Source organism: Alexandromys fortis, unplaced genomic scaffold, assembly GCF_014885135.2.
Source record: "Alexandromys fortis isolate MF-2015 unplaced genomic scaffold, M_Fortis_MF-2015_v1.1 scaffold_90, whole genome shotgun sequence".
NCBI classification, from domain to species: domain Eukaryota; kingdom Metazoa; phylum Chordata; class Mammalia; order Rodentia; family Cricetidae; genus Alexandromys; species Alexandromys fortis.
This window is the reverse complement of record NW_026067985.1, coordinates 604,386-632,322: the sequence shown is the minus strand read 5'-3', so window position 1 is coordinate 632,322 and position 27,937 is coordinate 604,386. Positions and strand designations below refer to the sequence as shown.

Sequence of the window (27,937 nt, the reverse complement as noted above, 5' to 3'; positions counted from 1 at the left end):
ACAGTGTCTAGGGAGTATTCTGCATGAGTGGGTGCCCACCCAAGACTAGCCGGTAGTGTTGATAGTCATTGTGACAGACCAGCCCCACAGGTGCCCCCAGACCCTCTGGCGGAAACACCGCCTTTGAAACCACTGTCTTTCAGTTATTTTCTCTCTACTGCTAGTCCAAGTTTGCCTCTGCTTTACAGATGGGAAGGCAGGAGCACAATATAGCGGGGGTGGGGAGTGGGAGGGAGGGCAGTGGAAAGGAACTCGGCAAAGTTGTGACATGGAGAAGGAAGCCATTGTGCCTGGGAGGAACCTAAGTCCGTGAGGATAATGATAAACCTGTTTGAGGCCCTGAACGTTAGAGTCAGTCAGCAGCCGTGGAGATGTGACCTAAAACCGGGCCATAACCATGAGCTCTTATCTCAAAATAAATAAATACATAAAACCAAGAAGCCATCCGAGCAGCACAGGCCCATTGTCCCAGCCACTTGAAAGGTTGAGGCAGGGGGATCCCATGCTCAAGGCCTGCCTGCATAGCCTAGGTGTCTGCCTCAGAATGTAAGACGCTGTGGTGTAGTTCAGCGTAGAGCACTCCTGTGAGGCTCCAGGTCTACCCTGGCACCCCTAAAAACAGTCAGGATTGAAAAGCCAGATTAGATTTGGGCCAAAAAAAAAATATACAAAGTGTGGCTAAGCAGAATCAAACACTCTTTGATGGCTGTTGCATCTTAGGGATTGTGTTCCGTCGTTAAACAAACTATTGGGTCTTTAAAATTACGTTCAGTCTAGTAAGGTCACTTTCGGCCATGTGTTGGCTCCCTCCCTCCCTCCCTCCCTTCCTTCCTTCTTCCGTCTCCAGCTCTGTCCACCTCTGTACACCATACAGATTGAGTCTTACCATAGCCCTCATCATGAACACCAGGGTGCTGACTCTCAGTCCCTCTGCATCGTACGCATAGAGTCACAGCATACATAAGCCCCAGGGTACTGACTCAGGAACTCCCAGGCACAGCCAAGGGTAGCAGGGTTCATCCAGAGCAGAGACTGTCTGGCTTTTTCTGTGAAGGGGACATGGTGACAATAGTCACAGCTCAAAAGCACTGGGGACTGGGAGGGAAGGGGGTATGGCTGTTGCTAGGAGTTTTGACTGGGGTGAAGGGACGGGAAGCCGTACCTTTCTCCTGTGGCACACAGTGTTCTTGTGAGGTTTTTCTTTTCAACCATTCCCCAGTGCAAACGCTGCTCTTTCTGAGGCTGTGTAGAGATGGGCAACAGGCCTACTGAGGCTGTCACTGTCTACTCTCACTATAGGTGACTTCTCTGGTCCTGTGTTTTTCTATCCAAACTCAGCCTTTCTCTGCCCCCACTACTGTCACTTCGGGGCACTCACCCCGAAGGTGTCTGCTTCCTCCTGTAGATGGGCCCCCATGTCCTCAGTTCTACATCAGTGCTTAACACGTTATAGATGTGCATCTCGGGCACCCAGAAATACTTGCTTTAGGATAAAGAGACAGCAAAGAGAAGATGGGTACCCTGAGGTCCTGCTGCCCTGTCTTTTTGGAATTAACCATTTGAGTCACTGGTGTGAAAGTCAGATCTCCTGAAGCCCTTTGGAAGTGCCCTGTCAGGTGTCTGCCCTTCGTCAAGGGCTGGGACGATCATTGACGAGAGAAAGCTCAGAAAAGCATGCATTCCATCCCAGCCCCCAGTGCCAGATGGAGCACCTTACAGAGCCCGCCAGAGTCTGCCTGGCACAGGAGAAAGACCCAGCCGCAGCCTCAAGTGTTACTTTTTCTTTTCTTTTTTAATCTTTAAGGAGACTTGATTATAGGTGCCTGGGTCTGTCACTATCACTGAAGATGGATTTGAGTGCTGTGGGGGCAGGGTGGCATGGTTTTTGTTTTGTTTTTTGTTTGTTTGTTTGTTTGTTTGTTCAGAAATAGAGAAGTTACAAGAATACTGTAAAAATCCATGTTTGGTCTGTTCTCTGTTCTTACATATGTATGGTGTTTTTTCTGAGGCTACTTGGGGGTGAACTTCATTGCTGATTCTCCCCCTAAGTTATTTAAGAGATCTTTCTTGTCAAAACAAGATGTCTTTAATGACCATAGTTTGTACAAACCAGGCCGTCCCCACACCACTGCTCTGTGCACCACCTAAATGTGAGGGAATCACATCCCGGCCCAGCAGAATGCACGTCCCCTCTCATCCTCAGCCTGGAGTTGGCTTTAGATCAGGAGGACAGCCTCCTCCCTTGTTCCTCACAGCTCAGGCAGTTGTGACAGGCACCCAGACACTTGCTCTGTGGATGTCCCTCAGATGGATACATCAGACAGGGTGAATCTAGGTTCAAATCCTGCTGCCTCTGACAGCCTGGGCCAGTGCAGCGTCCCTGCTTTGTGAAGATTCGGGGTGTGTGTGTGTGTGTGTGTGTGTGTGTGCGCGCGCGCGCGCTCAAAGGCCTGGGCCAATGCAGAGTCCCTGTTTTGTAAAGATTCTGTGTGTGTGGTCGAAGGCTGGAAACAGCATCAGACTGCTTGGATACCAGCTCTGTCTCTGGCCAGTTTTGACCTTAGTTGGGTGGGTGTGTGCCCCAACTTCAGCTTCCTCCCTCAGGAATGAGCATCATGATGGACTGGAACCAGCATGGCTCTGGGCAGCTCTGAGCATGTGGCAGGCTCTGTAGATGGAGTCTGGTGATGGAAGGCAGCCTGTGTGCAGGACCCCAGCCTGCAGGATGATGCTGCCCACACACAGGATGGGTGTTCCCACCTCAGTCAAGCCTCTCTGGAGACAGCCTTGCAGACATAGCCAAAGGTGTGTCTCCCAGGAGATCCCAAATCCTGTCCATTTAACAATGAAGGTGACCGTCACAGGGGAAAGCAGGGCACAGCCAAAGGCTCCCGCAGACTGTCCCTTTAGGAAAAGACATTCCAGGCTGGATGGGAAGGAAGGGACCCAGGGCGAGGAAGATGCAGGCTCCACAGTTTTTCTAATTCACCTGTTGTTTCCCTCCCACAAAAATGATGAGGAGGGCACCCCACACACACACCTCTCAGGGTCCTGGAGGAAAACCTCATTCTTCTTCCCCAAGCCGTGCACCTCCATGGGCTCTGGGAACTTAGATGAGTTTTTGGAGGTGGGCACGTGAAGCCACATGACCCCTGTCCTCCTCCCTCCCTCCCCACCAGATCATTAAATTATTCCACAGGAGCCAAAGCTCCGAGGCTAAATTACCACAGTGCGTATCATGGCAACTGTCCCCATCTCAGCTTCTGCCACTTGTCTTTGCAGTCACAGCTGCAAGAAACTTGCTGAAGAGAAGTCATTATCTATGGCGCGGGCAGGGTGGGGGCAGGACAAGAGCTCCGTATATGCGTGTAACAAGTTGGCCAGGTGGGTGGGGTCTTTACACTCTATGGGATGCTCACATAGATCACCAAATGCTCACTGGTGCCTACAGGCTGAGTGACATTTGTGATGTTCGCGGCTGTCTTTTTTTTTTTTTTTTTTTTTTTTTTTTTTTTTTTTGAGCAAGGTGGAAGGAGAGGCCCAGTCTTTCTTGATCTTTACCTTTGTTTCTTGAGCACATGGTGGGGCTGTGGGGACCTCAGGGGGGACAGTGAGACCCTACGGTCACAGAGCTGACATGTGATGGGGCTCTGGGGACCTCAGGGGGACAGTGCTACCCTATGGTCACAGAGCTGGCATATGGTGGGGCTGTGGGGACCTCAGGGGGACAGTGAGACCCTACGGTCACAGAGCTGGCATGTGGTAGGGCTGTGGGGACCTCAGGGGGACAATGAGACCCTATGGTCACAGAGCTGACATGTGGTGGAGCTGTGGGGACCTCAGGGGACAGTGAGACCCTACAGTCACAGAGCTGGCATGCAGGTGGGGAGCTAGACAGTAAATCAGGTGGCATCAAAAGCAGCCAGGATACTCGGGCTCCTGATGAGGTGGAGCCTCGATGTGTGGGTTGGTAGACAGGTGAAGCCTCCCTGAGAGTGAGTGGCCTTGCCTTACACTTGCTAAGACTAGGCCATCTGTCCTTCCGAGATCTCTGCTGTGAGTACATTCATACTGCTTTTCAAATACAAAGAACTCTCTGTTTTGGTGATGGCAGGGATGGGCTTAGAGCTCAGAATACCAGGCAAGCACTCTGCCTCTGAGTCACACCCCCAGCCCCTCAACTTTGGGGTTTTTGTTTGTTTTTTTTGCTTGTTGTTGTTGTTGGTTGATTGTATGGTTTTTTTGTCCTGTTTTCAGCTCTCCAGCACTTTCCTTTTCACGTAGCACTATGACTTGATGGTCCACGTGGAGAGTGTACCTCCATCCTTCCATCTCTGTGTCTGTTGAGGATTAGGGGACCCCCTCCCCTTGCTTCTGGTCCCCATAGTGCAGAGCTGGGTTGGGGTCCACTGGGGACGATGCTGGGTGCAGCCCTCTCAGCAGTGTACCCGGAAACATTCTCATCAAGGCCCCTCAGGTGAATGTGGGAGGCAAGGTTGGGAGGCCTAATGAGGCTTGCTGCAAACCTCCTAATTACAGGTTGACTGGGTCTTCCCTGGCCTCTCGTCAGGCCTCCTAAGTACCTGATTAAGGAAAACAAATGACAGCAGGAAGGAGGAGACAGAGTCACCAGGGCCTCGGGAGACCTGTCTGCACCATGCCTCCGGGTGAAGCAGGGGTGCCAGGCCGTCCACAAGGGGATCCAGAGTAAAGTCTTAGTGTTGTGAGGGTCATGTTCTCTGGGGCTCACGGCAGCCATAGATGACACAGAATGCCAGTGTAATTGGAGTGTCCCTAGAAGGTCAGATTTGTTTGGTCTATGGACCGCAGCTTGCCGGCCCTCCCTGTATGAAAGAGCCAACCAGCTTTTCCTTCTTTGCTGATCATTTAAAACGAATCACTGTCTAGGCACCAAAAGACAGTAAAGCAGGGCTGCCTCTACTCTGCCTTTCTGTGCCTCCAGAGGCTTCCACCCAGCCTCTGCGGTCCAGCCACAGGTGTGCAGGTCCAGTGAGGTCACTGGTAGGCTCCACACAGACACTCGTCCTCAGTTTCACTCCAAACACGAGGGGAGAACCATGGGGGTCCCGTCGGGCTCATGCTTATACGTCATACTTGGTCACATGGTTCATCTGACCACCCTCAGGGATAGGAGGACTTAAGGCCCGGGAAGAACAGATCTATCTGCTCCTTAGTGTACCATTGAGGGTGTGTGTGTGTGTGTGTGTGTGTGTGTGTGTGTGCGCGCGCTCATACTCAGGACCACCCTCGGGAGTCGATTCTCTTCTTCCACCGTGGGTTCCACTGTGTGACTGAACTTGTCAGGCTTGCGCGGTAAGCACTTTTACCCCCTGAGCCAGCTCACCAGCCTCAGCCTCCTTGCCCTGAGTTGGAGAGGTGCAGCAGGCGGGGGAAGGGTCTCTATGGTTGAGGGCCCAGGTTCACTGTGTAGGTGGGTAGGGCAAGTGCCCCCTCCTTCCTTATGCTGCAAAAAGTGGTAATCTCTACTCGTTACCTCAGTACCTGTCACTGGTTCCGAGAACATAGGCTTTGAGATTGTGTTGTGTTGTTTTGTTTGAGATGGTCTCGCTAAGTATCCCGGGTTTGCCTCCAACTCAGCAACCCTGCCTCAGCCTCCCACATGCGAGCATTGTAGGCGTGGGCTGCCATTCCCAGCTAGGGAGAGCTCTTGTTCAACCATTCGTTCATTTCTTCATCTTCTTCTTCAGCACCATCTGTTCAGTGTGGGCCAACACACATCAGATAGATTAGTGCATTTCCTAGTTAACATAGACGGGAGGCTAGGGCAGGGTGGGGTGGGGAAGCTCTGTGTAGAGGCAGCCCGCCCTCCACCTGGGCCCCCACTCCAACCCCTCCTAGTTTCCCAGACCCAGAGCCTGGAATGAAAACTGAGCCCCCAACACCACATCTGGTCCAGACAGAACTTCTGTTTCATGGGGGCTGCAATCCAGCCAGGGAAACCGAGTCTGGTTTTAATATCTTCCGTCCTGTCCCCTAAGGGTGGGAAAGCATTGATTACATCCCCCTGGTAACACCCTCACTCCCACCCCAAGTCCCCTGTCACCACAGACCTGCCAGCAGGATCTGGTCCCCAGCTGTGCCACACTGCTCCTGTGCCCCCTGCCACCTCTCTGAAGAGTCCTGCTAGTACTGATGGCCAAAGGATTCTCCCCTTTCTCCGCTGATCCCCCTGAGTTTTCCCACACTTAAATCCTATCTGGCCCTAATTGAATTTTTTTTTTTTAAATCTTTGCCTCTAGTTCCTTGGACCCGCCTGCTGAGTCCTGTCTTTGTCCCAGTCCCTTGGTTCTCCAGGACTGATGGACCATGCCGCTGCCCCCACCTTCTCCCCTATGGGATTGAGTGGAGTCCTGTGTTGGTTTGCTTGGCCCCAAACAAATGGTGCAGCTCACAGATTCATCTCCCAGGCTCCCTTTCTCTCAGAACTCACTGGCCATCATGTTCACAGTTGTTTATTATTGTTTTCTTTCCCAGACTTTTAAAAATAACAGTTGTCCCAGGCTGGGCGCGTTGCCCTCCCCAGTGTGCTCGCGGGCACAGTGGCATGAATCACTGCTGCTCCCCCGCCCGCCATCTCCCTCGCCCCTGGGAAGCCTCTAAGGCCCTCTTCCCAGCTTGCTCTCCAGACTTTGAAAGGCATTTCCTCCCCGACCTTGGGCTTAGCTGTCTCAAATGCTGAAGCAGCACACTCAGGCTGTATGTACCCTGTTGTTCTGGAAGGGTGACCACCTCCCAACTGTCAACCTGGCATCCCCAGGACTTCCTATCAAGACTTTCTTACCACCCTAAGCTGGGCTGGGTGGAGTTTTGGAAGCCTTCTAGTATTTGGGGGAGGAGCGTTCAGAGGCCTTCTGGTGCCCTGGGGGTGAGGTCTCTGGAGCATTTCCCCAAGGTCAGTTGTCAGACAGAAGAAACGGCCAGACAGCCAGAGCTCTTCAGACTGTAGGCCAGAGCCATTCACTCCACTGCCTCTTCCACTGCCTCCTTTGTTTGCCTGCTGGCTTTCCAGGGCCTAGTCACCCCAGCAAGACATTCAGGAGCCATTCAAGAGCAGAATGTTGCAACTATATCTAGAGTTGGGAAGGCAGGGCTTGGTGAGGCGAAGTAGGAAGTCAGCAGAGACTTCACAGCACACCCCAGGCAACAGCACCATGGCAGCCTCAGAGGGTCGCTCTGGCCCTAAAGGGAGGGGCTAACTCCACTGTTACGGACCTGGTCATGATTGAGGGAGGAGGAAAATGGCGGCAAACCAGAGAAGTAGGGAAGCCAAGCATATGTGAATGGGTGGCTTTCTCCAGAAGGTGCCATATGCCACTGGCACCACCTAGGCATCAGCAGGGAGGCCCAGCATAGATGAAGAAGGGAGGCTTCCTCTTGTGCGAGAGCATGGGTCTAGGTGGTGAACAGATGCCAGCCCCTGCATAGGCTCCTGGAAGCCACCCTGGGCTAGCCCACCCTGTGTTCTGCTCCCTTGGCTGCCTGTCAGCCAGGGTTAAAGGTCCTGTGTTTGCTCAGAAAGTCCTCAGGTGGATGGGAAGCGGTCTGGCTCAGGGTTCCAGGGGCCAGCACTCCTGCTGGACAGCAGGCATGCCCAGCCCAGCTTAGCCTCAAGCCTCTGGGGGAGGAGAGGTTTCCTCTGAAGTGTCTGGCACCCTCAGGGATTCTGAAAATCTCAGCCTTTGGGAGAGACTGCCCTTTCCTGCATGTCCCTGGAACCTCCAGGTTGTCCAGAGCAGGTGCACCACTGCTCCTGTGCCTCAGAGCCTCTTGCTGCCATGTTTTTCTAGTGTTTTAATAAAGTTTTATCAGCAGTCACCCATGTCTGTACACTTACAGTTCTGGCTGCTTTCCAAGTACGGGGAGAGCTGAGTAGTCACAATGCTGAAGCCAGTTACGATCTGACCTTTATAGAAAATGTGTGAGCGCCCCGCTGTAACGGTGGCTGCCACCTGTCACTTCCTAAAGCGTTTGGAATCTGCCTGCACCCTTGTCTGCCACTCTGGGAGAAGGAAGGAGGGGAGGAAGGGTCTGACTAGGCATCCGTCCTTCCTTCTGAATCCCTGGGTTCTCCACAGTGACAGCCAGTGACTGCCCTTCCGTCTTGATCTCATCAGCAATCATGGTGAAGAGGCTCTGCTTCCCTGCACACACCGAGGCTCCTACCGCCACAAGAGTTTGTTTCCTAGAAACAGTGTCAGGAGGCCATGGAGGCCTTTCTGAATCTTTGGGGTACATCACTTTGTACCCCAGCAGAGAAGGCAGCATCAGGTAGCCACACACCTCTTCCACGCCCTATCTCCTTCCTCACTGTCAGTGTTGGCTGATGGAGGTGACCTGGCTGTCACCCTCAGTGGGGCATCTTCCACCTGCCCAGGAAGACCTGCCTCCCTCCTTTTCCCTTCCCATCCTCCTGGCCACCATCCTTGGTCAGGATCCAGATGGCTGGAAGACTCTTTGCCCTTAAGACATTAGCATAGGCAGTGACTAGTTCCGGAGAATAATGTAGGGCCTGTGAGAAGCAGCTTCACGTGGTGTGGTTGGTGGCGTGCAACCATCATTATGTTTTGAGTGTCAGAGTGGATCCTCAAAATGCCTGACTGACAGGGCGGTTTGTGTGTGAGAGGGACGGGGCAGAAAGCAGGGAACCGATGGAAGCTCGGGCACTCAGGTGGAATGGCCCACCAAAGACCACTGTGACCTGGTCCAAGCAAATGCGAATAGGTAGAACCATGTCTTAATTGAGTCTGGCTATGTGCCAGCAGGTGTGGTGGCTACACTCAAGCTTTGGGGAGCCCATCTGAGCAGCTGTGGGCCAGTGGCAGGATTGTCTGCCTGCACAGTGCTCTGGGTTCGCCTCTTGGGTCCCAGCCCCTGCTCGCCCCATCTTCCCTTCTTCCCACTTCCCATCATGGCTTGCAGGGAAGCCTGGAGACCCCGCTCCTAATGAAGACCCTGGGACAGCTCAGTGAGAGCTGGAGATTGTAAACTCGGCAGTGGTAGCCTGGGCCGGCATTCGTCCTCGGTCGTTGTCAAAGAGCGGGGTGAGAGATGGCAGAGCAGCATAGAGCAGGTCCTGCACAGCCGTGAGCACATCCAGCACGCCCGAACCTCTGGGGTGTCCTCAAGGCGGGGTAGAAATAACAGCGGGGGGGGGGGGGACCAAAAACAAAAACAAGCCTTTGCTGGTTTCAGCCAATAAGAAAGACCAGGATTTTTTCCCCCTCTCTCTTGCTGTCTCTTTAAACGTCTGTCCTCCCTTTCTGTCCCTTCCTGTCTTGAGGATAATGACAACAGAGGGTGTTGAACTGGCTCTAGGCATCCACCTCTGGCCGCTGCGTGCTTGTAACGATTTCATTAACCTAAATTATCCACTTTATTTTCTCGTAATGGGATTAGCTGTTCTCCAGGCAGTTGAAGACCAGAGGGGAGAGGGCCAGTGTGCTCCATTGCTGCACCGGGTGGAGGGCAGGCCTGACTGAGTGCCCACCCTGGGCCAGAGGGGGCTCTTCTCTCTATCCCTGCTCTCCATGGGCTCACCTGGCCCAGGGCCACTTCACGGTGACACTTGTGCACAGTATCTTTAACATTGGTGAGATACATGCCAAGATGGAGCTCTGCCTGTTTCAGGGTGTGAGGAGTGACTCAACTCTGTTGGACACACATGGTCCCCAGGGAGGCCTCACTTGCTTGGTGCCAGCACTGATGTGGGTGGCCATAACCCTCAGTTTCTGACACGGTCATGGATTCTACAGCCCTGTTAGGTGCTTCAGACATGTGATGGCGGGTACGGGGCTGGGACTTGATTCCAGATCTCCCCCTGAGGCATAGGTGCTTCTCATGTCAGAACTGGACCCTCTGCAGAGTGACTCATTGTGTAGTCACTGGAGGTTCAGAGCCGTCACCTGGATCTCAGGACCATCAGCGCCTAAGCTGCTGGAGAGAGGCCCTCTCTCATCCGCCACAGCACCCCGTGTCTGCGGCTCCTGTGTCCCAAGAGATGCCAATGGTATTTTGCCCAGAAGTACAGGGATTGGAACCCAAGGTCTCACACGTGTTACGCAGGTGCTCAGATGCTATGTGCCCAACCTTCTTACCGCTCGCTTCTCACGCATGGTCTCACCATGTCTTGCTAGCTGGCCTTAAACTCACTCAGTAGCCCAGGCTAGCCTGGAACTTGGAGTTCTCCTCCTGCTTAGCTTCCTGAGTATCTGGGATTGCAGGGGTGTGCTAACACATCCCATGAGTTTATTCATTTGCACAAAAGGAAAAAAAAAACGGACTTGGTGGCCAGCTGAGTTTGGGAAGCACCGCATCCGTTCACCGTCCAGACATACTCTTTGTGTCCCTGTGTTAAAGGCACTGGCAAGGCCTACAGCAGAGACAATGACCACACTACACTCTAATACTGACTCAGACCCTCGGGATAGCTTTGAACCGCAATGGTTTCAAAGGGCACTGCCACACTTTTAACCCCCTCTTGCTCTGGTGTGTGCACAGCAAGTGAGTCGTGCAGGGCCTCCGCTGAGCCCTGCCTCATCACCTGACAGCCTTGTGTGTTTGGGCAGATCCATTAGATGGCTTAGAAGGCCCTCGTGTGGCAGTACCTAGGGTGCGCTCTGTGTCCTCTGTGGCCCCAAACATACCTGGTATAGTCAGAGGAGGAGAGTTCATTTCTGGGGTTACAGTGCCCTTTATGTGTCTCTAGTTTGTTTGCACGTGCGCACACCCCTGAGTATGTGTGGCAGGCAGAGGTTAGCCTCCAGAGTCTCCCTCAGTTGATCTCCACCTTATTTTTTTTTAATGATTTATTTATTCAGTATGCATAGTGTTCTACCTGCATGTGTGCCTATACGCCAGAAGAGGGCACTAGATCTCATTTTAGATGGTTGTGAGCCACCATGTGGTTGCTGGGAATTGAACTCATGATCTTTGGGAGAGCAGCCAGTGCTCTTAACCTCTGAGCCATCTCTCTAGCCCTCCACCTTATATTTTGAGACTCAGCCTCTCACTTTCCCATGAGGCTCACCAACGGGGCTGGTCAGCAAGTCCAGGGACCTGCTGGGAGGGATGCCTCTGGGCCAGCTTTTCTTTGGGTTCTGGGATCCAAATTCAGGTCCTCTTCACCCAGGAGAGCCAAGACCGCAGACCACAAACTTATTGACGGTGCATGGCAGGGGTCAAAGCAGAGCTCAGCCTGCTCAGAGGGCACAGGGAGGTGTGGCCAGGTGCAGCTGAGGCCCACGGGACCCAAGTCCAAGGGCTCCATCGGATCACCTCAGAATGACACAGCTCTGGAGCCTGAAGCGTGGTGAGGGCAACTCACTGCGTGGATCTGCAGCTGAGGGTGGGCCTTGTGTGTCCGTGATTCTCATGGAACATGGAGTCCCCGAGAATCTCTTGTATAGACATGGACTCCTGTAAGGCAGGGAAGGCCCAGACTCGGGTGATAGGGAAGGGTGGGAGACAGTCTTCAGGAAGTGGGCCGGCCCTGCAGGATTCTTTGAACCGAATCAGATCAGATCTCAGACTTGGAGACGGTGCTGATGCTGATGTATCTAGCGATGCTCTATTATTGGCTTTTTTGGCTTTGCTGACATCATTTAAATCTCTTGGACTCTGACACCGACTTCCTTTTCTAGAAGGGAAGCATCACCAGTCTGTAGTCCAAGTGTCCACCTGAAGGCCAGGGCTGGACGAAGTGGACCCTGCCTTCCCTGGAGGAACGGTAGCCTTGGACATGTGCAAGCTCCCATGCATTTGGCAGCTTGATGGCAACCCACATGGCTAGTTCAGAAAGATGGTGAGGGTCATGCCTCTGACAGTCTCAGGGAATGTGGGGGCTGCTCGCTCAGTGACCTGGTGGGGATGGACCTTTGGCCGTCGACTGCTCCTCACTCCAGCCTCTTAGTGAACGTGTCCCACCTGCCATCTGCCTGACCTGGGAGTCATGAATTTAGGCATGGCCAACCTCACGCCCCTTCCGCCCATCAACACAGCCAGGCAGTGGCTCACCCACAGCCACCCCTGGAGGTGCAGTCGGGCCAAGGGCCACCTCCCAGTGTCCCCTCCGTAGAGCTGCTCAGGAGAGACCCTGAGCTCCACCTGGAACTCAGCCCCAGCTTAGATTCAGAGACTCCGTTTAACCACTCAGCCCTGGATCTCTCATCTAGGAAATACAGAGGCCGCACCTGCCTGGCAAGGGCCCTGTGAAAGGCTATTGAGAGACGCTAAATGCTGCCCTCCGCTCCTCTCGCTTGCTTAGAAACCAGGCCATTTTTCAGCCTTCAAGAGACAAAAATGAAAGGGAGTGTTGGCTGATGGCGACTGGGTAACCTTTTTACATCGGCTCTCACCAGGCCGAAGCGCCGGGTAATTGGAAGGGCTCAGGGTAAAAGGCACCTTTAAAGAGCCAGCGCGAGGACAAAGAGGGAGAGATTCCATTAACCAGCCCTGCGCCGTGGCTTCTGCATTCGCATGCACACACTTGCTTGTCCACGCTTGCATGTTCGTGGTTCTGTGGGAAGGAACAGATCCCACTGAGGTGTCGCGCCCAGCCCACATCACCTTTGGAGGCCGGTCGCCTCTTCTCTTTCCCACTAACTGGGAAATAACTGAGAAGGTCATTGTCTGGGGACAGCTCCAGAGCAAGTGTGGGACAGGCCCCCCTCTCTCCTGCTGTGACTTTGTTGCTAGATTCAGAGAGGAGAGGTGAGGCCTTTGTAGTGACTCTTGGGTCACCTAACATCCAGGGCATCATCCTAAGTCTGAATGTTCTGCCTGCATGGGTGACTGCCTAAGTGGGAGTGGGTGGGGCTGTACTGACACTTAGAACTTGCAGTGTTGACTCAGCAGCTAGAGAGAGGCAGGGGTGTTCCTCGGTGTTGGGCATCGCTCCATGGACTCAGCTAAGTGACATGACCCTGCCATGTCAGAGTGTGCCTTCTTTTTCTAGCTAAGGAGAGGGAGGGAGATCGGCTGTTCAGATGGTGACAGTCTTCATAGTGGCCAGCAGGGTAGAGGAGGCATTAGTGGCAGGAGCAAAATTTGAACTGAGAAGATAGTAGAGAGGCTAGGGTAGATGAGGAGACATCCAGGTCAGGGGTCTTAAGTGATGGGACCGACTGGTACAAAGGCCCTGGGGTTGGTGCCAACTCCAGGGAAAACCCCTGTAGGTCCTTAACAGGTGAGAAGGGGCAGGGAATGAGCTGATTGGACCACAAGAGAGGTGAAGGCGAAGGTCCTGCAGCATTGAGGCCATGGGTCTGGCACACAGATGTGACTTCCAGGGCAATGGGGCCCCCAGATCTGCTGTGGGCTGTGCATAGCCTTAAGCTGATTTGCAAGGCTAGAGATCGGACAAGGAAGCCTGGACAAACCACCCCGGAGTCTTAGGTTATGTGCGTCCCAGCAAAAGTGGGCTGTCTAGATGCTCCCCCTGGGTTCAGCCATGGACATTGTTAGCCAAGCCGCAGGCCTGGGGACCAGATGCCTGTCGTGACCCAGCTCTGTTCCTGGTCACCTCCGTCTGTAAAGCAGAAATGACGATGCTTTTCTCTCCAGGGCCCTGTGAGTCCACAGCCCAGGCTGCCCCCAACACTGCAAAACACAGGGGACTGAACGTGCTGGTCACCACTTGCTGTGCCGCACGTGTGTAATGTGGTAGTTAGCGCTGGGGACATATTGAAGGACTCCATGGCAAGAGGACGCCTGCAGTTTAGCCCGTCACAAAGCTGCCCTTCATCTTGCCCACACTGCAGTACTGCTCTCTGGGTCCCTTGGGTGGCAGCAGACTCTTCCTCAACAATGCCTTGAGTTCAGGTGGGGGAAGGACCTGCCAGCGAATTTCCCATGTAACTCCACACTCAGCCGGAGAGTCAGAGCTCCAGGCAGCATGAGGACTTGGACCCCAGGGACAGTTGGGATTAGGGTGTGCCCCAACCACTCCCTTGTGGGCAGGCAGCATGCACACAGTGAGGCCCACTTCCCAGCCTGCCCACCTTGCCCAGGGCCAGGTTCTAGAGCAGCTGTGTCATTCAACCGGCATCTGCTCAGGGTGTTCTCCTTCCCTTCCCTCGCTGTTCTTTCCCCTGAGCCCATCTTCTTGGCCAGGACTATGTAGGTTGAGTCTGGAAGAAGGGGATGTGGCCTGTATGGAGGAGACCTGCCGGGAGGGGACACATGCCTTGACCTGTGTATGCAAACATGCCTTGCATACCTAGCCAGATATAAGTGGCCTGTGGGTGCCTCCTTCCACCCCATACACCTGAAGAAACCAGAACCACCTACCCACAGCAAACTCAAGTTGTCATTGAAAACCCACAGACCCGCCACCAATCATGGTGGTGGCGGCATGGCGGAGGGGGTGGGGCCGCAGTGCAGGAGTAATTGGTGAACCCAGGGTGATTGAAATAATTGGAAAAGTGAGGTGTGAGTTTGTTGGGGAAGTGTGAGCGTGTGGGGGAGGGAAGGAGGGCTGTGTTTAAAAGCCCGCTCTGGCCTCTTTATTCACAGCTTCTGATACAGTAATTGCTATTTTGTGGTTTCTATTATCTACACAGTGGGGAGCGTGCGCAGCTCGGTCCCCCAGCGTGCTGGGCTGGGGATGAATCCCTGGGTGCTGCAGTTTCCCTTGCTCCCTCCCTGGCCCCTGGTGGCCCTGCCCAGCCTCTCCCCACTGGCCATGTCCTTGGCTCCCAGGAGACAGAGTTCACGCGGAACTCCCTTCAAAGGCCTCTTTTAAAAACTGGCCTCACAGACCTGGCCAGCAGATAAGAACCTTCGTAATGGCCGGCATTCATATGTCGCTTATCTCCTTGGAACGAAAGGTACTTCATTGATTTTTTTTCCTCCCCCATCCTTCTCTTTTCTCTTTAATTCTCTTCAGCTATCTCTCAGCAGTCCTTGGTGCTGGCCTCCCACGATTCCACATCACACAGGCACCCAGAGCCAGTCTCTTGCCAGCCCTGTCCCTGAGCACCAAGCTCACTTCTGCCCTGTGCCTCTTGCTTCTCTGTGAGTTGGAACCCCAGCATTGTTACGTCTGGGAGTGGCAGGCCTCCGAGACCTGGCAGGTAGCCAGTAGGCCCTCCTTTATAGCAGCAGTGACAGTGCCCTGAAGCCTGCACTGTACATTTCTGAGAATGTCCGCAGATAACTGGAAGTTCTTCGGACGATCTAACCCTGACTCTCCAGTGGCTCCTCGGCCTGGTTCTCTTGCCCTGTTCTTAGAAGCCACTTTTCATGGGAGCCGTTCCCCTGATGCTCCTGGGATTGGTCTCTGGGCACCTGTTTCCTTGGCCATTCAGTTGGCAGTCTAGAAGCCCACGCCAGGGTTCTGGACTTTCACAAAGGCAAGCCCCCAGCTCCCGTCCTCCACACCCCAGCTCCACAGTGACTCCGAATTGTCACGGCTCCCTCAGCACACTCTCAGATGCACGTCCTCAGCCCACAGCAGCTCGGCCCCTTCCGCCTCTTCACCACTTCTTTCTCCACCTTTTAATTATTTTCCTCGCTTCCTCCGGCCCCTCAGCTGCTTACCATGCACCGAGCATCCACGGCTCACAGCACGTTGCAGAGGGGAGGAATTAACCTCAGCAGCACCCCTCCTCTGTCTCCCTTCCCCATCCCCCTGACGTAGAGCCAGACAGACAGAAAGGAGGTACGCATGGTTCTCCCTCCCTTCCCCCATGATCCTGGGTGGATCGCTAGGACCCTGGATTCTGTGCAGGCCAGCCACCACCACACAAGACACGCATGCGCGCGCTCACACACACACACACACACACACACACACACACACACACACACGTCTCCTCACCCTAGACTTGGTCCTGTTTGGGAAAGAAAGAAGCCCCATTTCTGGAAGTGGCTGGTACCTATGGGGGACAGAACAGGCTTGAACCATCCTGTGGCAGAGCAAGGGCGCTCACCCCTGCTGTTTTTCACCCAGAACCAGGCTGCTTCTCCAGGACTCTGCTGGGTTGTAAAATAGGGTGGAAAAACTTGAAGTGATGAACTTCACAGCTCCTTTCTCAGTTACCCCCACCTCTTTGGGCCGTCTCCTGTTGGTTCATTCTGGAAGTGATTCTAGCAGCCCCCTATGCAGAACAGCACTGGGCATCAGGCTGCAGGCATAGACACAAGCAAGATCAGTGTGGCTTCTTTCACCGTTGAAGTAACACAGCACCCCTTTCCCATGTTGGGACGCAGTGGGTGGTGGCTTTGTGAAGGTGGCTAATAGGTGTGCTGGCTATGCGGTGGGTCTGGAGAACTAGATGTTGGCATTCTCCACTCTGTCAGAGACAGCTGGCCTAGTTGCCCCACACCTTCTAGCCTTCTTACCTTGGGTGTAAAGCCCTTGGACCGGGGCCCTCAATGTCCCCACAGGTGACATTACCTGCAACAGTGACCAATGAGCTATTTCTTGCAGACCAGCCTAGGAGCAAGGCTGTGTGCATCCCAGCTATCCCTATCCCAGGCACGTCAGAGGCTCATTGGAACTGGGTAGAGGGACCAAAGGCCATGTCATGAGATGTGCAGGCCTTTAGGTGGCAGAATAAAGCAGGGTTTGCCGGCTCTGCGCCTCTGTCAGCTCTCCAGGCTTCTCATCTGACTTGCTCAGACTCCGGACCCCCTCCAAATTAGCTAAGAGCTCCCTCTCAGCAAAGAATCTGGCCAGGCTCCCCTCTGCCTCCTTTCCATCCCGGGGAGGCTGGCCTTGTCACCAGCTTCATTCCCAGCAGCCTGCACAGGAGCGGGATGGGGGGGCTGCCGGGGAGAGCTGGACGTGCTGATTCATTTTGAGGCTTCATAATGCTGCTTTTACACACCGTCCTGCCTTCAGAAATGGGGCCAGCAGATGCCTGCTCATGCTGTCAGGGCTGCGGGTTAACGCCTCAGATTTAACTTATATCATTTTGCAAGTGCTTATGGCCTGCGCCGTGTGCTTTACCCAATCGGTCCTTGGCCTGGAGCATCTCAGACCGTGGTGTGTGGATGTGTGGACCCAACAGCCACCAGAGAGTGTAGATTTTTCAAATAAAAATAACACCTCTCTTCATATACTGAGTGCATTAAATATTTATCAGTGGCAGTGTGCTTGTATATATTAGATAAATGGACATTACAAAGGGATGGGGTTGGGCGTGTGGCCAGGAGACCCTGAGGAGACCCATTCCTTTTGTCCTAGAGTCTTTCAAAGGTTAGCTTGGTGGAGAGGAGGGGTGACTCCAAGGGTGGTCCAGGCCACAGTTCCCCGATCCATCTGCTGCAGAATGCTGCTTGACTGTCTTTAGTGGTATCAGAAGGGAAGCTTGGGGAGGGCATGGCGCTAGAAGGAGCCTTGTGTCTTCAGAGTGCTGGGCCCTCGAGCTGGCAGAAGGGACTCCATGGTGTATGTGGAGACTGCCTGGGAAAGGTGGGGGAACACACCAACATCCCGAGCCCGCACTCTCAAACACAAGCAGTCCCTTGCCATGACTGGGGCCTTCCTGGCCTGGCACAGTGTGCACAAGACTCGTCCCACGGGGAAAGGATAGGTGTCCAGGTGTCCCCCAGGTGGCAGGAGAGGCACCAAAATTTTTCCATCAGTACCTCCAGCCCGATGGTGCCCTCCCTCCCCCACTTGGTGGCCAGCAGGAAGAAGGAAGCCACGCCTGCGGAGTGAGGGCTGGCAGTGGGGAAGTGGGAAGCCACATGAATGTGCCTGGGCGGTGGGTGTTCCCTGAAACCAGCCGTACCTCAGCCCCTAATCTGCCATGTGGGCCTTTTGTCTCTAGCACCTTTGGGGAGCTGAAGACAGTGCGCCTGCCAAAGAAGATGACAGGGACGGGAGTGCACCGGGGCTTCGGCTTTGTGGACTTCGTCACCAAGCAGGATGCGAAGGTGAGTGTGGCGGCCACTCCCTCGTGCCATCGGCTCTGATGCTGCTAATTTACCACTGTCCTTGGAGGAAGAGAACTGGGCATGGGGTTTGGAAGGCCAGGCAGCATGTGTTGGCCTGTATATGTATGTGCCCATCATACATGTGCAGGAGCCTGGGTTGACCTGTTTCTCAGGCCACTCTATGGCAGGGAGAAGACCCTGGGGCTGAGCGGTGTAGACAGCAGTTAAACAGTTTGGCAGAAAACAGTGCCTGGGCTGGGACCCGGCTCCCTCCTCTTCCCTCCACTTGTGGCCAGTTCCATTCTGTGCTGGTGACACCAAGGGGCCACTCTTGCAGCACACATGCACCTGTGCAGATATTTCTCTGTGCAGAGGGCAGAGCAGCTTTGGGGGCTGTGGATACTTTTGCTTATTTGTTATACATGTGTTTGGTACGTGTGCGTGAGTGTGTGCATGCACGTGTGGATGTGGAGATAAGAGGGCGGCTTGCAGGAATTGGCTCTCTCCTACCCATAGGTACTGGAAGTTGAACTCAGGTTATTAAGCAAGTACCCTTACCCACTGAGCCATCTTACCATACCCCTGTGACCACCACCACCCAGGACCTGGAAGCACAGCAGCTGCTCTGCCTTCAGGCCCAAGATAACAGCCAGGCCGTCATCCTGCCAGTGTGTAGGGACTGTTCTTACCGGCCTCAAGATCCAGAAGGCTAGGTTGTACAGGTCAGGGCTTCTGGGCCATCCTGTACCCCACACCGAGCACCTGCCTGTACACCCTTGACCCTCCATTGCCCCAGCTTTCCTCCCTGGGAACCAGATCATCCAGGACAATTCCCAAGGGGCAGCCTGCTGAAGAGCAGAGTGACTCTGAGAGCCAACTGTGGTGTTGCAAGGGGCCCCGCGGGCAGCATGGCACAGAAGGGACAGCTTAGGATATCAGCACTGCCTGGTCAGCCTGGGCACCCCACGGGCACAGGGTACCAGACCGCACTTTAGGTGCCTGCCACACCGCCTAGACATTTGTCCTCTCTCCTTAGCTGGCAGCCCTTCCCTTGTCACCTCCATCCGTGACAGAAGGGACAGCACAATGCACGCACTAGACCTTGGCAACCAGAAGAACGCTGTCACTGAAGGCAACGTGGCTTTCCCTAGCCTTGCCCTGTACCTTGGTTTCCTTACCTGTGAAATGGATTGGCAGTAGTGCCCCCCACCCCGTCCCAGGTTTGTGACAGATGAACCTATGAGGCCGGGTCACGGGCACATGGCAAATACTCAATACAGCTTGGTTCTCGTTGCCATAACCCAGGGACCCTGAGTTATGGCAACCCAGGCTGTCTGGCCTGTGCACACCTGTGACTCCTGTCAGCAGAGCAGCAATCCGAGACCTCTGGGATTCCCGGGCATGGGACAGGAGGGTGGGGATGGCGGAACCGCCACTGTCAGTTTCCTGTCCGGGCTCCTAGACCAGGAAGCCCTGGGGAGAAGCAGAAAGAACTCTCTGTCCCTGAAAGAGCTCTTTGACCAATGTCGACCCCAAACTTGCGTGCTCACTGTCTGTGAAGCCAGCGTGGCTTCTTCCCCTCTGTGTGACCTTGGAAAAGTGACTCGCCCTTCCTACACCTCTCAGTTCTGACTGACACTTAGACCAGGACCTGGCTCTGCTAGCTCCTTGTGTTGCCTTGTGGGGGGGGGGGGCTATGACAAGTGGGGGTTCGGTGCCAGCCCCTTAATCAGAAGCCCTCTTTCTGCACAGTGACTGCCCTGCCCAAGGTCAGTGCCACAGCTGTCCTGGCACATAGGCTGAAGGGACAGGCTTGGTGCGGATGTCCACACACCCACTCCTGTCCTATAGAGCAGTCCTGAGTCCCTGGGGCACAGGGCACTCTACACCCGGTTGGCCTCCACAGCCCCCTCAGCCGTGAGGCAGCAGCTTCTCCCCTCCCCATTCCTCCGTTCCTCCCCATTCTCAGTTCCTGAAATACAAAGGGCAGCTGAGGACAGCGAGGACTCAGCCCACGGCCCTGGAGACTGTCTGTGCCCGCCCCTCACCAGGTCTATTTCGGGCCTCTCCATCCTTGCAGCAGTCCCCCTGTCCTACCCTCTGTGCCAGGACTCATGCCCGTTCTCCCATTGTGCCAGTGAGATCATCTTAATGGATGTGGGACTGAGCCGCAGTACCTCTCCCAAGTGCTCCCTTGATCTCGTTTATTGGGGCAGCTGCGCCTCTCTCCATAATCCCCTCGTTCTGTCGGCAGAACTGGGTTGTCTGCTGAGTGGCACTATGGGTACTTTTCACTTGCCATGGATGCATGTGCCCTGCACACAGTGTGGCCACAATCGGAACATGGAGTCTTTCACCATATATGGCCTGGGGGTGGGAGTTACTCTCAGTGGAGAAAGAGTGGAACCCAACCAAGCTGGAAAAGGGCTCTCAGGCCCTGCCTCTTGGAACATGCTTTCCTGAGCCTCCTTTATCATGTGATGTTTGAGAGAAGGGAGGCCCCTTTAGAAGCACCTGGGTCTCCCAGTGGTCTCTGACCCTCTTGAATGACTCCTCCATGCAGAGCGGCAGCTTGTCGCGGGTACCTGCAACCTTGTACACTAGGAGACCTCCTCAAGCCGTCCTCAGACACAGAAGGAAAACCAGAAGAAGGGAAGAGGGATGGGAGAAAAAGTATGGCAGCCAGTAGGGCTGAGGCAGGAGGCTGCATTCATTGCTAAATGGAGGATCATGAGGCCGGAAGTCCCAGAGGGGCTCATGCCATCTCAGCTCCTGGTATCAGGTTCTTGCCCTGGCCCCACTGTCTTGAGAGTCATGGTATACCCTCCCACAGAGGTCCACTGAGCCCTAAACAAGGGCTCCCTCATCCTGGAATGAGGAGTTTGCTTCTCTCTCCAGGCCTGACCTCACACCTTGCACACTCAGGTTCTCTGACCCATCAGACCCCTTCTAAGTCAAGTACACAACAATGCTGGAGAGCAAACCTAGCAGGAGGCTCCATGAAGAACCAAGGCAGAACCAAGAGAAACCAGGCACCCAACAATAATAGGCAGGGGCTCCTGAGGGTACCTCCTATGTGAGTGACGTGTCTACCACAGGCACATTGCCTGCCCCAGTCCAGTGCACCAGGTCAGGTGGAGATTAGCACAGAACCTCCCTCTCCTGACCTTGCACATCTGCACAGCCGCAGGGCCCATCCCTGGTTAGTAAGGACTTGCTCAGGCAAATGGGAGGAGGCACTGGGGCTACCTGCCTAGTCACAGGCACTGGTGACATGAGCCTTCCTTACCTGCTGCATGCAGGCAAATCTCCCTGTCTAGGATCAGCCCCTTGTTCTAGGCAGTAAATGTCAGTCCTACTGAAGGGGTCTACATTATCTCAGTCTCCATGTTTCTCAGGGAACTTAGCCCTGCAGGAAAGAGGGAAGCCAATGTCAACTAGGAGACTGTAGCATGGGGCAGGAAGTCAGGCTGGCACACGTCCTACCTATCTGTGGGGGGGTCTCTGGGCTGACCTGCCTGCGTGTTGGCCCCCTGTCATGTCACCACTGACACACCCGTCTCTGGGCTTCTTAGGTACCTCTGATGGTAAAGCCCTTCTGTTACCCCCTGGAGATTGGTGGTGGTTGCTTGACAGGTGGGGAAGTAAATAGCACAGTGTTATACAGCCAGGCTCCTCCCTCCTGTTAAGCATTGGTTTGCCCCGCCCCACGCAGCCATCCCTGCTACCCAGCCTTAGCCTCACCCTGGGAAAGGGCTCTCTGGGTGAAGACACACGGAGGCCAAGAAGTCCCATGCAGACAGCTTTTAGGAGCCCTTGAACCTCTGCACTGCTGAGCTCCCTCCAGCCCGTCCCAGCTCCTAGTGTGGCCCTCTCACCTGGACAGGCAATGGGGAGTCCCAGGCAGGTGGGTTTGGCCCCTATTGGCTAGACATCCACCAATAGGCACCAGGTTTTCATTCAGGCCCCACCGTCCTTTTCTTGCATAGCCCAGGCTGGCCCTGGAAGAAGGAAAGGGGAGGAGGGGAGGAGCAGACAGATGCCCAGAACCCAGAATATTAATTGTTCCCCACGCGAGGTGCCTTTAATTCTCCCTCCTGAGCCACGCTCCTTTGTACTTTTGTGGTTGCAGCTGTTTTAGCCACCGACACTGTTGTTTTAAAAGGCCTATTTTCACATAGAATGTTATCCAATTAGCAGAGCAATGTGTTGGCTTAAATAAACACTCGGGGGGAGCCGGCAGCCGGAGATGCGATGGCGGCTGGCGTTGGCAGGCAGAGCTCTGCTGTGATAAACAACCGCCACTTTAATTGTAGGGTCTCATGCTTCTCTCTATTCTTTTCCACTTTTCCACCATGGTGGGTGGATGCCCAGGGAGCGAGCGACAGGATGCTTGGCCTGAGCTCACGCTGGCTGGTGGTGCCATGTGGTGCTGCGGGCCCGTCAGAGAGATACGGGGTGGTGGACAGCCTCGGCAGCATGTGTGTAGCACACAACTGCATGGGTGCACAGGGCAAGAATGAGGTGTCAGTACATGGGGTCTGTGGGGATGGCCCCAACACCTCTTCCAACCAAGCAACGCCAAGTGGGATCAGGGTGGCCCATGACGTCAGCTGCCTTCCTGTTCCACATGTGGGCCCCTTAGCGCAGGTGACCCTGCCCCACAGCAGGAACTGGTGACATTGCCCTTTGGGAGTAGCAGAGCATGAGAGAACAGATCGTTGTGGTGCGCATGCTGGGGATGGGGAGGCAGCTGAGTCCTCTGGGCCCTGGGGTTGTCTGCCAGGATTGCAGCCTCTGCTGATGGGTTGTTCTGTGTCTGCCAGGATGCAGCCAGAGCTGACCCGGGCATCCGGGTCTCACCCCCACGTTTCTGTTTGCGTGGGTTTTCATGTTGTATACAAGATCACGCTGGCATGTGAACGGTGCTGCTCTGCCAGGCGTCTGTCACCACAGTCCATGGGTACAAATTCTAGCCACGCTTGCATTTCAGGGCTGGGACTCAGGCTCCACCAGCTAACAACCTGGGATCAGGTGCTGCCCGTTCACTGCCGAGGCATAAGCAGGATCACATTGTGCCATGCTGCCATTTCCAACCCCGCAGACCTCTGGGGACCGAGGCCTGCCAGGCACCTTGTAGACCCAAGCAAAGACTTGGCTTTCAGACCTGTCGGGTACAGTGTAAGTCAGAGAAGATAGAAACCCGGCCATGAGGTATGCATAGGGCCAGGGAGCAGCCACTGCCTTGCTTAGGTCACCAGCTAAGGGTCATGGGTCCTCATACTGAATTGAGAAATGTACAACATTGTGCTATTTGTAGCAGGTTACTGGACAGTGCAGGAGCAGCCTAGTCAGCACTGCCTGTCACCTCTTACCCTGACCACCTGACAGCTGCCCTCCCTGCTTCACCCCTGCCCTGCGGTAGTGTTTGTCTTTTGAGTCAGGGCAGTGTCCTCAGAGGTTAAGTTGACTGGATTGAACTGATGGAAGACTGGGAATTCATCTCTTTGTGTCATAGAGTCGGGTACAGTCTATAAGTGAGCCTGTGACTGGTCGTCTTGAATGATCGCCTTCCACTCCTCGGTGTCTGGTGGTTTGAATTAGGCTGGTTCCCATAGGATCCCCGGAATGGAACTGTTTGGAAGGATTAGAAGGTGTGGTCTTGTTGGAGGAAGTGTGTCAGAAAGTAGCTCTCAGCTACTGCTCCAGCACCATGCTTCCCACCATGATAATGGTCTAAGCCTCTGAAATTGTAAGCAAGCCCCTGCTGGAATGTTTTCCTTTGTAAGAGTTGCCGTGGTCATGGTGTCCCTTTTCAACAACGAAACAGGGACTAAGACAGTGTCACTTCTCAGAGTGGACTGCGGAAGTCACCCCATGTTTCCAAAGAGCTAGGACGCACTCCTATCTAAGAGGCAACTTCTGGGCAGGCAAGAAGCTGCTGGCAAGCTTTGCTGACCCGTCGCCATAGCGCAGGCCATGAGGAGGCAGACTCACCCCTGGACGTCACTACGCAGTGTTTCCTGCAAGCCTGATAGGACTTGGCCCCTCTGCCCCTGTGCTCAGTGTCTTGACACCTGCATTCACGGGACCACCTCTTCCCCTTCCCCTTCAGGTTTTGGGCACAGATATTTAGGGCAGGTTGGTGGTGTTAGTGTCTGCAGCCCTCTGGCTTTGCCAGGGTTGGCATCCAAGAAGCAGGGGGCAGGGCCAGGAGACTCCTGACATCTAATATTAGGTTCATCCTTGCCTCTGCCCACAACTGGGGATCAGCCAGTCCTCTGTAACCACATGGGACTGGAGTCCTATCAAAGGCACTAAATGGTTTTGGTTGCTGGAAGAAATTTGTTTTCAGGGAAACTGCATAGAGGTCAAACACAGCACTGTACTGGCAGCGTTCTAGAACCTTCCATGGCCTTAAAAGATGGCCACCAGGTCCAGCTTCGTTGCAGCCTGTATTGGTTCCCCCGCTTTGCCTGAGCAGACTGTCTTCCAGGTGGGATCAGGATGAGGAGGCAAGAGGCCTTGGTCCTGAGTGCTAAGACCTCAATCACAGGGCATCCCATATGGAGTGCGGTATCTTAGGCTGGGGTAGATGCTCACAACTTGGGATAGTAGCTGCCTGAAACAGAGCCCGACAATAGGAGTTAGTCCAGCTGGGACAGGTCCACCCCCACAGAGGCTCAAGTAAAGAGACTGACACCCCAGGAACCGAGGGACTAACTATGAGCAGTGGTCTCCTCGGGGTCAGATGGTGGGGGTAAAACAGCACACTCGGGATAGAGACTCTCAGGAAGAGGGGTAAGGCCCATGCTGTTGTCTGGAGGTTGGGGTGGGAAGGAATTCCCACTTCCCTCCTCTCATCTCCCATCTGCCTCCCCTCTGTAGAGATAGGGAGACAGCGCTGGCTGTGGTCCCGGGAAGAGGCTCCCAGAGTGTAGAGGATGAAGCTAAGGGTAGCCAGTGATGGCCACCAGGAGATGGCAAGGTGTGGCTCTTCTCTGGCATTCCCTTTATCAACCCTGAGTCTCTTGAGTTACACTCTGGACTATAGGCTTCCCAGCAGGCCACGGTGAAAGGTTGCTCTGTCTCCTATGTCAGCAGGTGGGTGGCTGTGTCCATTCATCAGGGACCCCAGCTGTGCTCTCACTGTGTCTTTGTGTTCTGAAGTGTGGGGTGAAATGCTGTGACAGAGCCCCGCTGACCATCCCTCCAGTGTGGAGACATGTTCTCAAGGCCCTCGGTGGAAGTGACTCTGGTTTACTGAGAGCAGTGTCCCAACTAAGGAAGGGACAGGGCACCTTTCCTCTGGGGTTCAGGGTGTGCTGGGCACAGGGTGACAGACACCCACCCCCCCCAGACTAGGCCACTGCTTCAATGCAAAGATGGAACAGATAGCAGGCCCTCAGGTGTCCCCTGTTGAAGTGGGAGACCAGTGACTGTCAGTGAAATGAGCAAGCTGGAGTCATTTCTGTTGGAGACCTGTGGAACCTGGGGCTTCCCTGGGCCACACCAAGAAGAATGTTGGTACTAGGGGTGACAAAAAAGCGGCCACAGGGCTGCATGTTCCACAAGGGACAATCCCTCAGGCTGTGTTGGCAAAAGTGAGTTCCCTGGGCCTAGCCTCTCTGTGGAGGTGGCGAGGTGGTTTCTCTGGGGCCAGGTATAGGGGAGAAGCTGCCAGCAGCCTGCATTCTTCCCACTCAAGTCTAGAATCTTCCATGCATCTCAGGTGTGTCCTTGCCCCAGCCCAGAAGCCCCTCAATAGTGGTCTGTTTGTTCCTCCCTCCTCACTCCACCCCTAAGATGCTTCAGGCAGACAAGTGTCCATCACCTCCACAGGCTGCGTGTGCTCTGCCTTCCCGAGACTGCCGTTAGCCTCCAGTCGCTGCTCGAGAACACCACACTCCAGCTCAGGAAGTGGGCACACAGAGCAGATGTGATGAAGCCTAGGTTCAGACACCTCAAGCAGCTTGAGCAACATCACACAGCTTGGAAGTGGTACAACAGGGATTTGAACTGAGGCAGCCTAGCTGTAGAGACACAGCCCCCACAGCTCTGAGTATGGAAAGCCCTTCTGATGGGAGGAGTTGATAAAGTACCAGAGGGGGAGAGAGAGGGAGAACCAAGAAGAGCTGTTAGCAGCTCCTCCAGTGAACAGAAACACCACCAGGCCTTCTGGGGTACAAGAAAGAAGAAATAGATTGCAAAAAATTGAGAAAGAAAATGAAGGCTGGGTTGGGGCAGCTCTCATGGGCCTCCCTGCCAGGATCTCTTTCTACTCTCTCTGTAAGTGTGGTTGGAGAAGTCGCCAGATGCAGCCTTGGCTGCCCAGACTGCCGTGCCCCCAGGATGCCGCTCCTCGGGGACGCACACCAGACTCCCTACCAGTTCCTCTCTCAGTCTTGAGGGGCTGACTCCCCCAGTCCCGCCGTCTCCCTGTCTGCCAGCTGAGCACTTGTGCTTTGGAGCTCAGAATGAGCCATTTCGGTTCGGGGCCCAGATGCATTTTTATATCTGCCTGGGAAAAAAAATGGCAGGGGTTCTGCTAGCAGCCAGGAGAGGCTTCTAAATTAAACTTAAAAAAAAAAAAAGTGTGGGGTGCTGCACCTGGCCCTTCTCAAGAGTGCAGAGAACAGAGCGTGGAGGCCTTTCCTCTCTCCGTGTGACTACACAGCTGTTTGACGCCTCTTCTCCCACCCAACCATCCCAGGCCCTCCTGTCCTTCCAGATTCTGTTTGTCTTAAATGGACACTGGGTGCCGCCTTTACAACCTGGTCTAAGTCCTGCAGCCTTTCCAAGATGGGGCATGACCCAAGTGGGGCAGTGACTATCCCAGGGCCGTCGCCTTATTCCCCACACCCTGAAGCGTACACAACAGAGGTGCATTGCCTGGCAGTTCCAGGGCCCCAGACCAAGCATTGTGGGGTGAAGTGTAACCCCTGCCTCCCTCCCATTCGCTGACCACAGCTGGTGATACTGGGTATCTGGTGGTGGGTAGACTCACCTCTCCACATGATATTATGTGTCTGACAGTAGTCCTTTTGAGCTGGGCCCCCTCGCTCCTGTGTGATCTGGTTCCTTCAACCACTGTTTTCCAGGGCAGTCACCTCCCAGAGTGCCCAAGGTCAGGCCCCGACACATCTCCGAGGGAAGCTTTCCAACCACAGCAGTCACATCACGGGCAAGGGACAGTGGCTGGTTCCAGGCCTCACTGTGCTAGCTAATGAGTTCTTCCACGTGTCAGTGCGGTGAGAGGAGCAGCCCAGGTGCTCTGCAGCCCCTCCCAGGAGCCCCGAGAGCATCCTCTCCTTAGAAAGCTGCAAAGGGAATTTGAGCACAGGAGATGGGTACCCACGCTGTGTACCCACATTGTGTCCCCACTTATCCGCCAGGGCCCCACACCCAGGTGTATTCACCCTTCTGCTTGATGATGCTGAGCCCAGAAGGTTCCCTTAAGTTGCCTAAGTGCTTGAAGAAAAGGAAGCATGGGGCCTGCCTCACACCAGACGTGGTGACTCTGGAGTTCAAAGACTCTTGGCCTCCAGTGTCCTGTGTTGGTGACATGGGTGTTTCCGGAAGACTGGAGGCCGCTCCTGCACTGGGCCACTCAGCCTCTCAACCAGCCATGTTTATAGAGGGCTTCAGTCAGTGCTGGCTGGTGATCGTGTGAGTGCCCAGGACAGGCACATCCAGAAAAGCAGAAAGTGGTTTTGTGGTCTCCATGAGCTGGGAGAAGAATTGGGGGACTTGAGGAGCAACAACCAAGGTGCCTGTTTCATTTGAGATGGTGATAGGATGTTCTAGAATCCACATGCTGATGCTTGCATATAAATACACAGACCGTGTATTGATTATATCGCAGTTTAGTGTTTGAAAGGCAGGGGCAGGGGGCAGGGAGCTAGGCAGAGCAAGGAGGAAGAGGCTGTTTGAGGCCCGTGCTACTGAACTGGGCATGGGAGCCCTTGGTGGAGGGGACAGGGGACCAGTAAGGAGACAGCAGAAACAAACA

At 54.5% G+C, this 27,937-nt stretch overlaps 1 protein-coding gene across 2 annotated transcripts in view; it reads left to right on the top strand.

Moving 5' to 3' along the window:
* Rbm19 (RNA binding motif protein 19) overlaps positions 1-27,937 on the top strand; it is an 80,278-nt gene that overhangs the window by 39,478 nt on the left and 12,863 nt on the right. For both annotated transcript variants that reach the window (XM_050158996.1, XM_050158995.1), the window contains one exon: positions 17,820-17,925. In XM_050158996.1, coding sequence (XP_050014953.1) covers positions 17,820-17,925 — 106 coding nt within the window. The remainder of the gene's footprint in view (positions 1-17,819; positions 17,926-27,937) is intronic.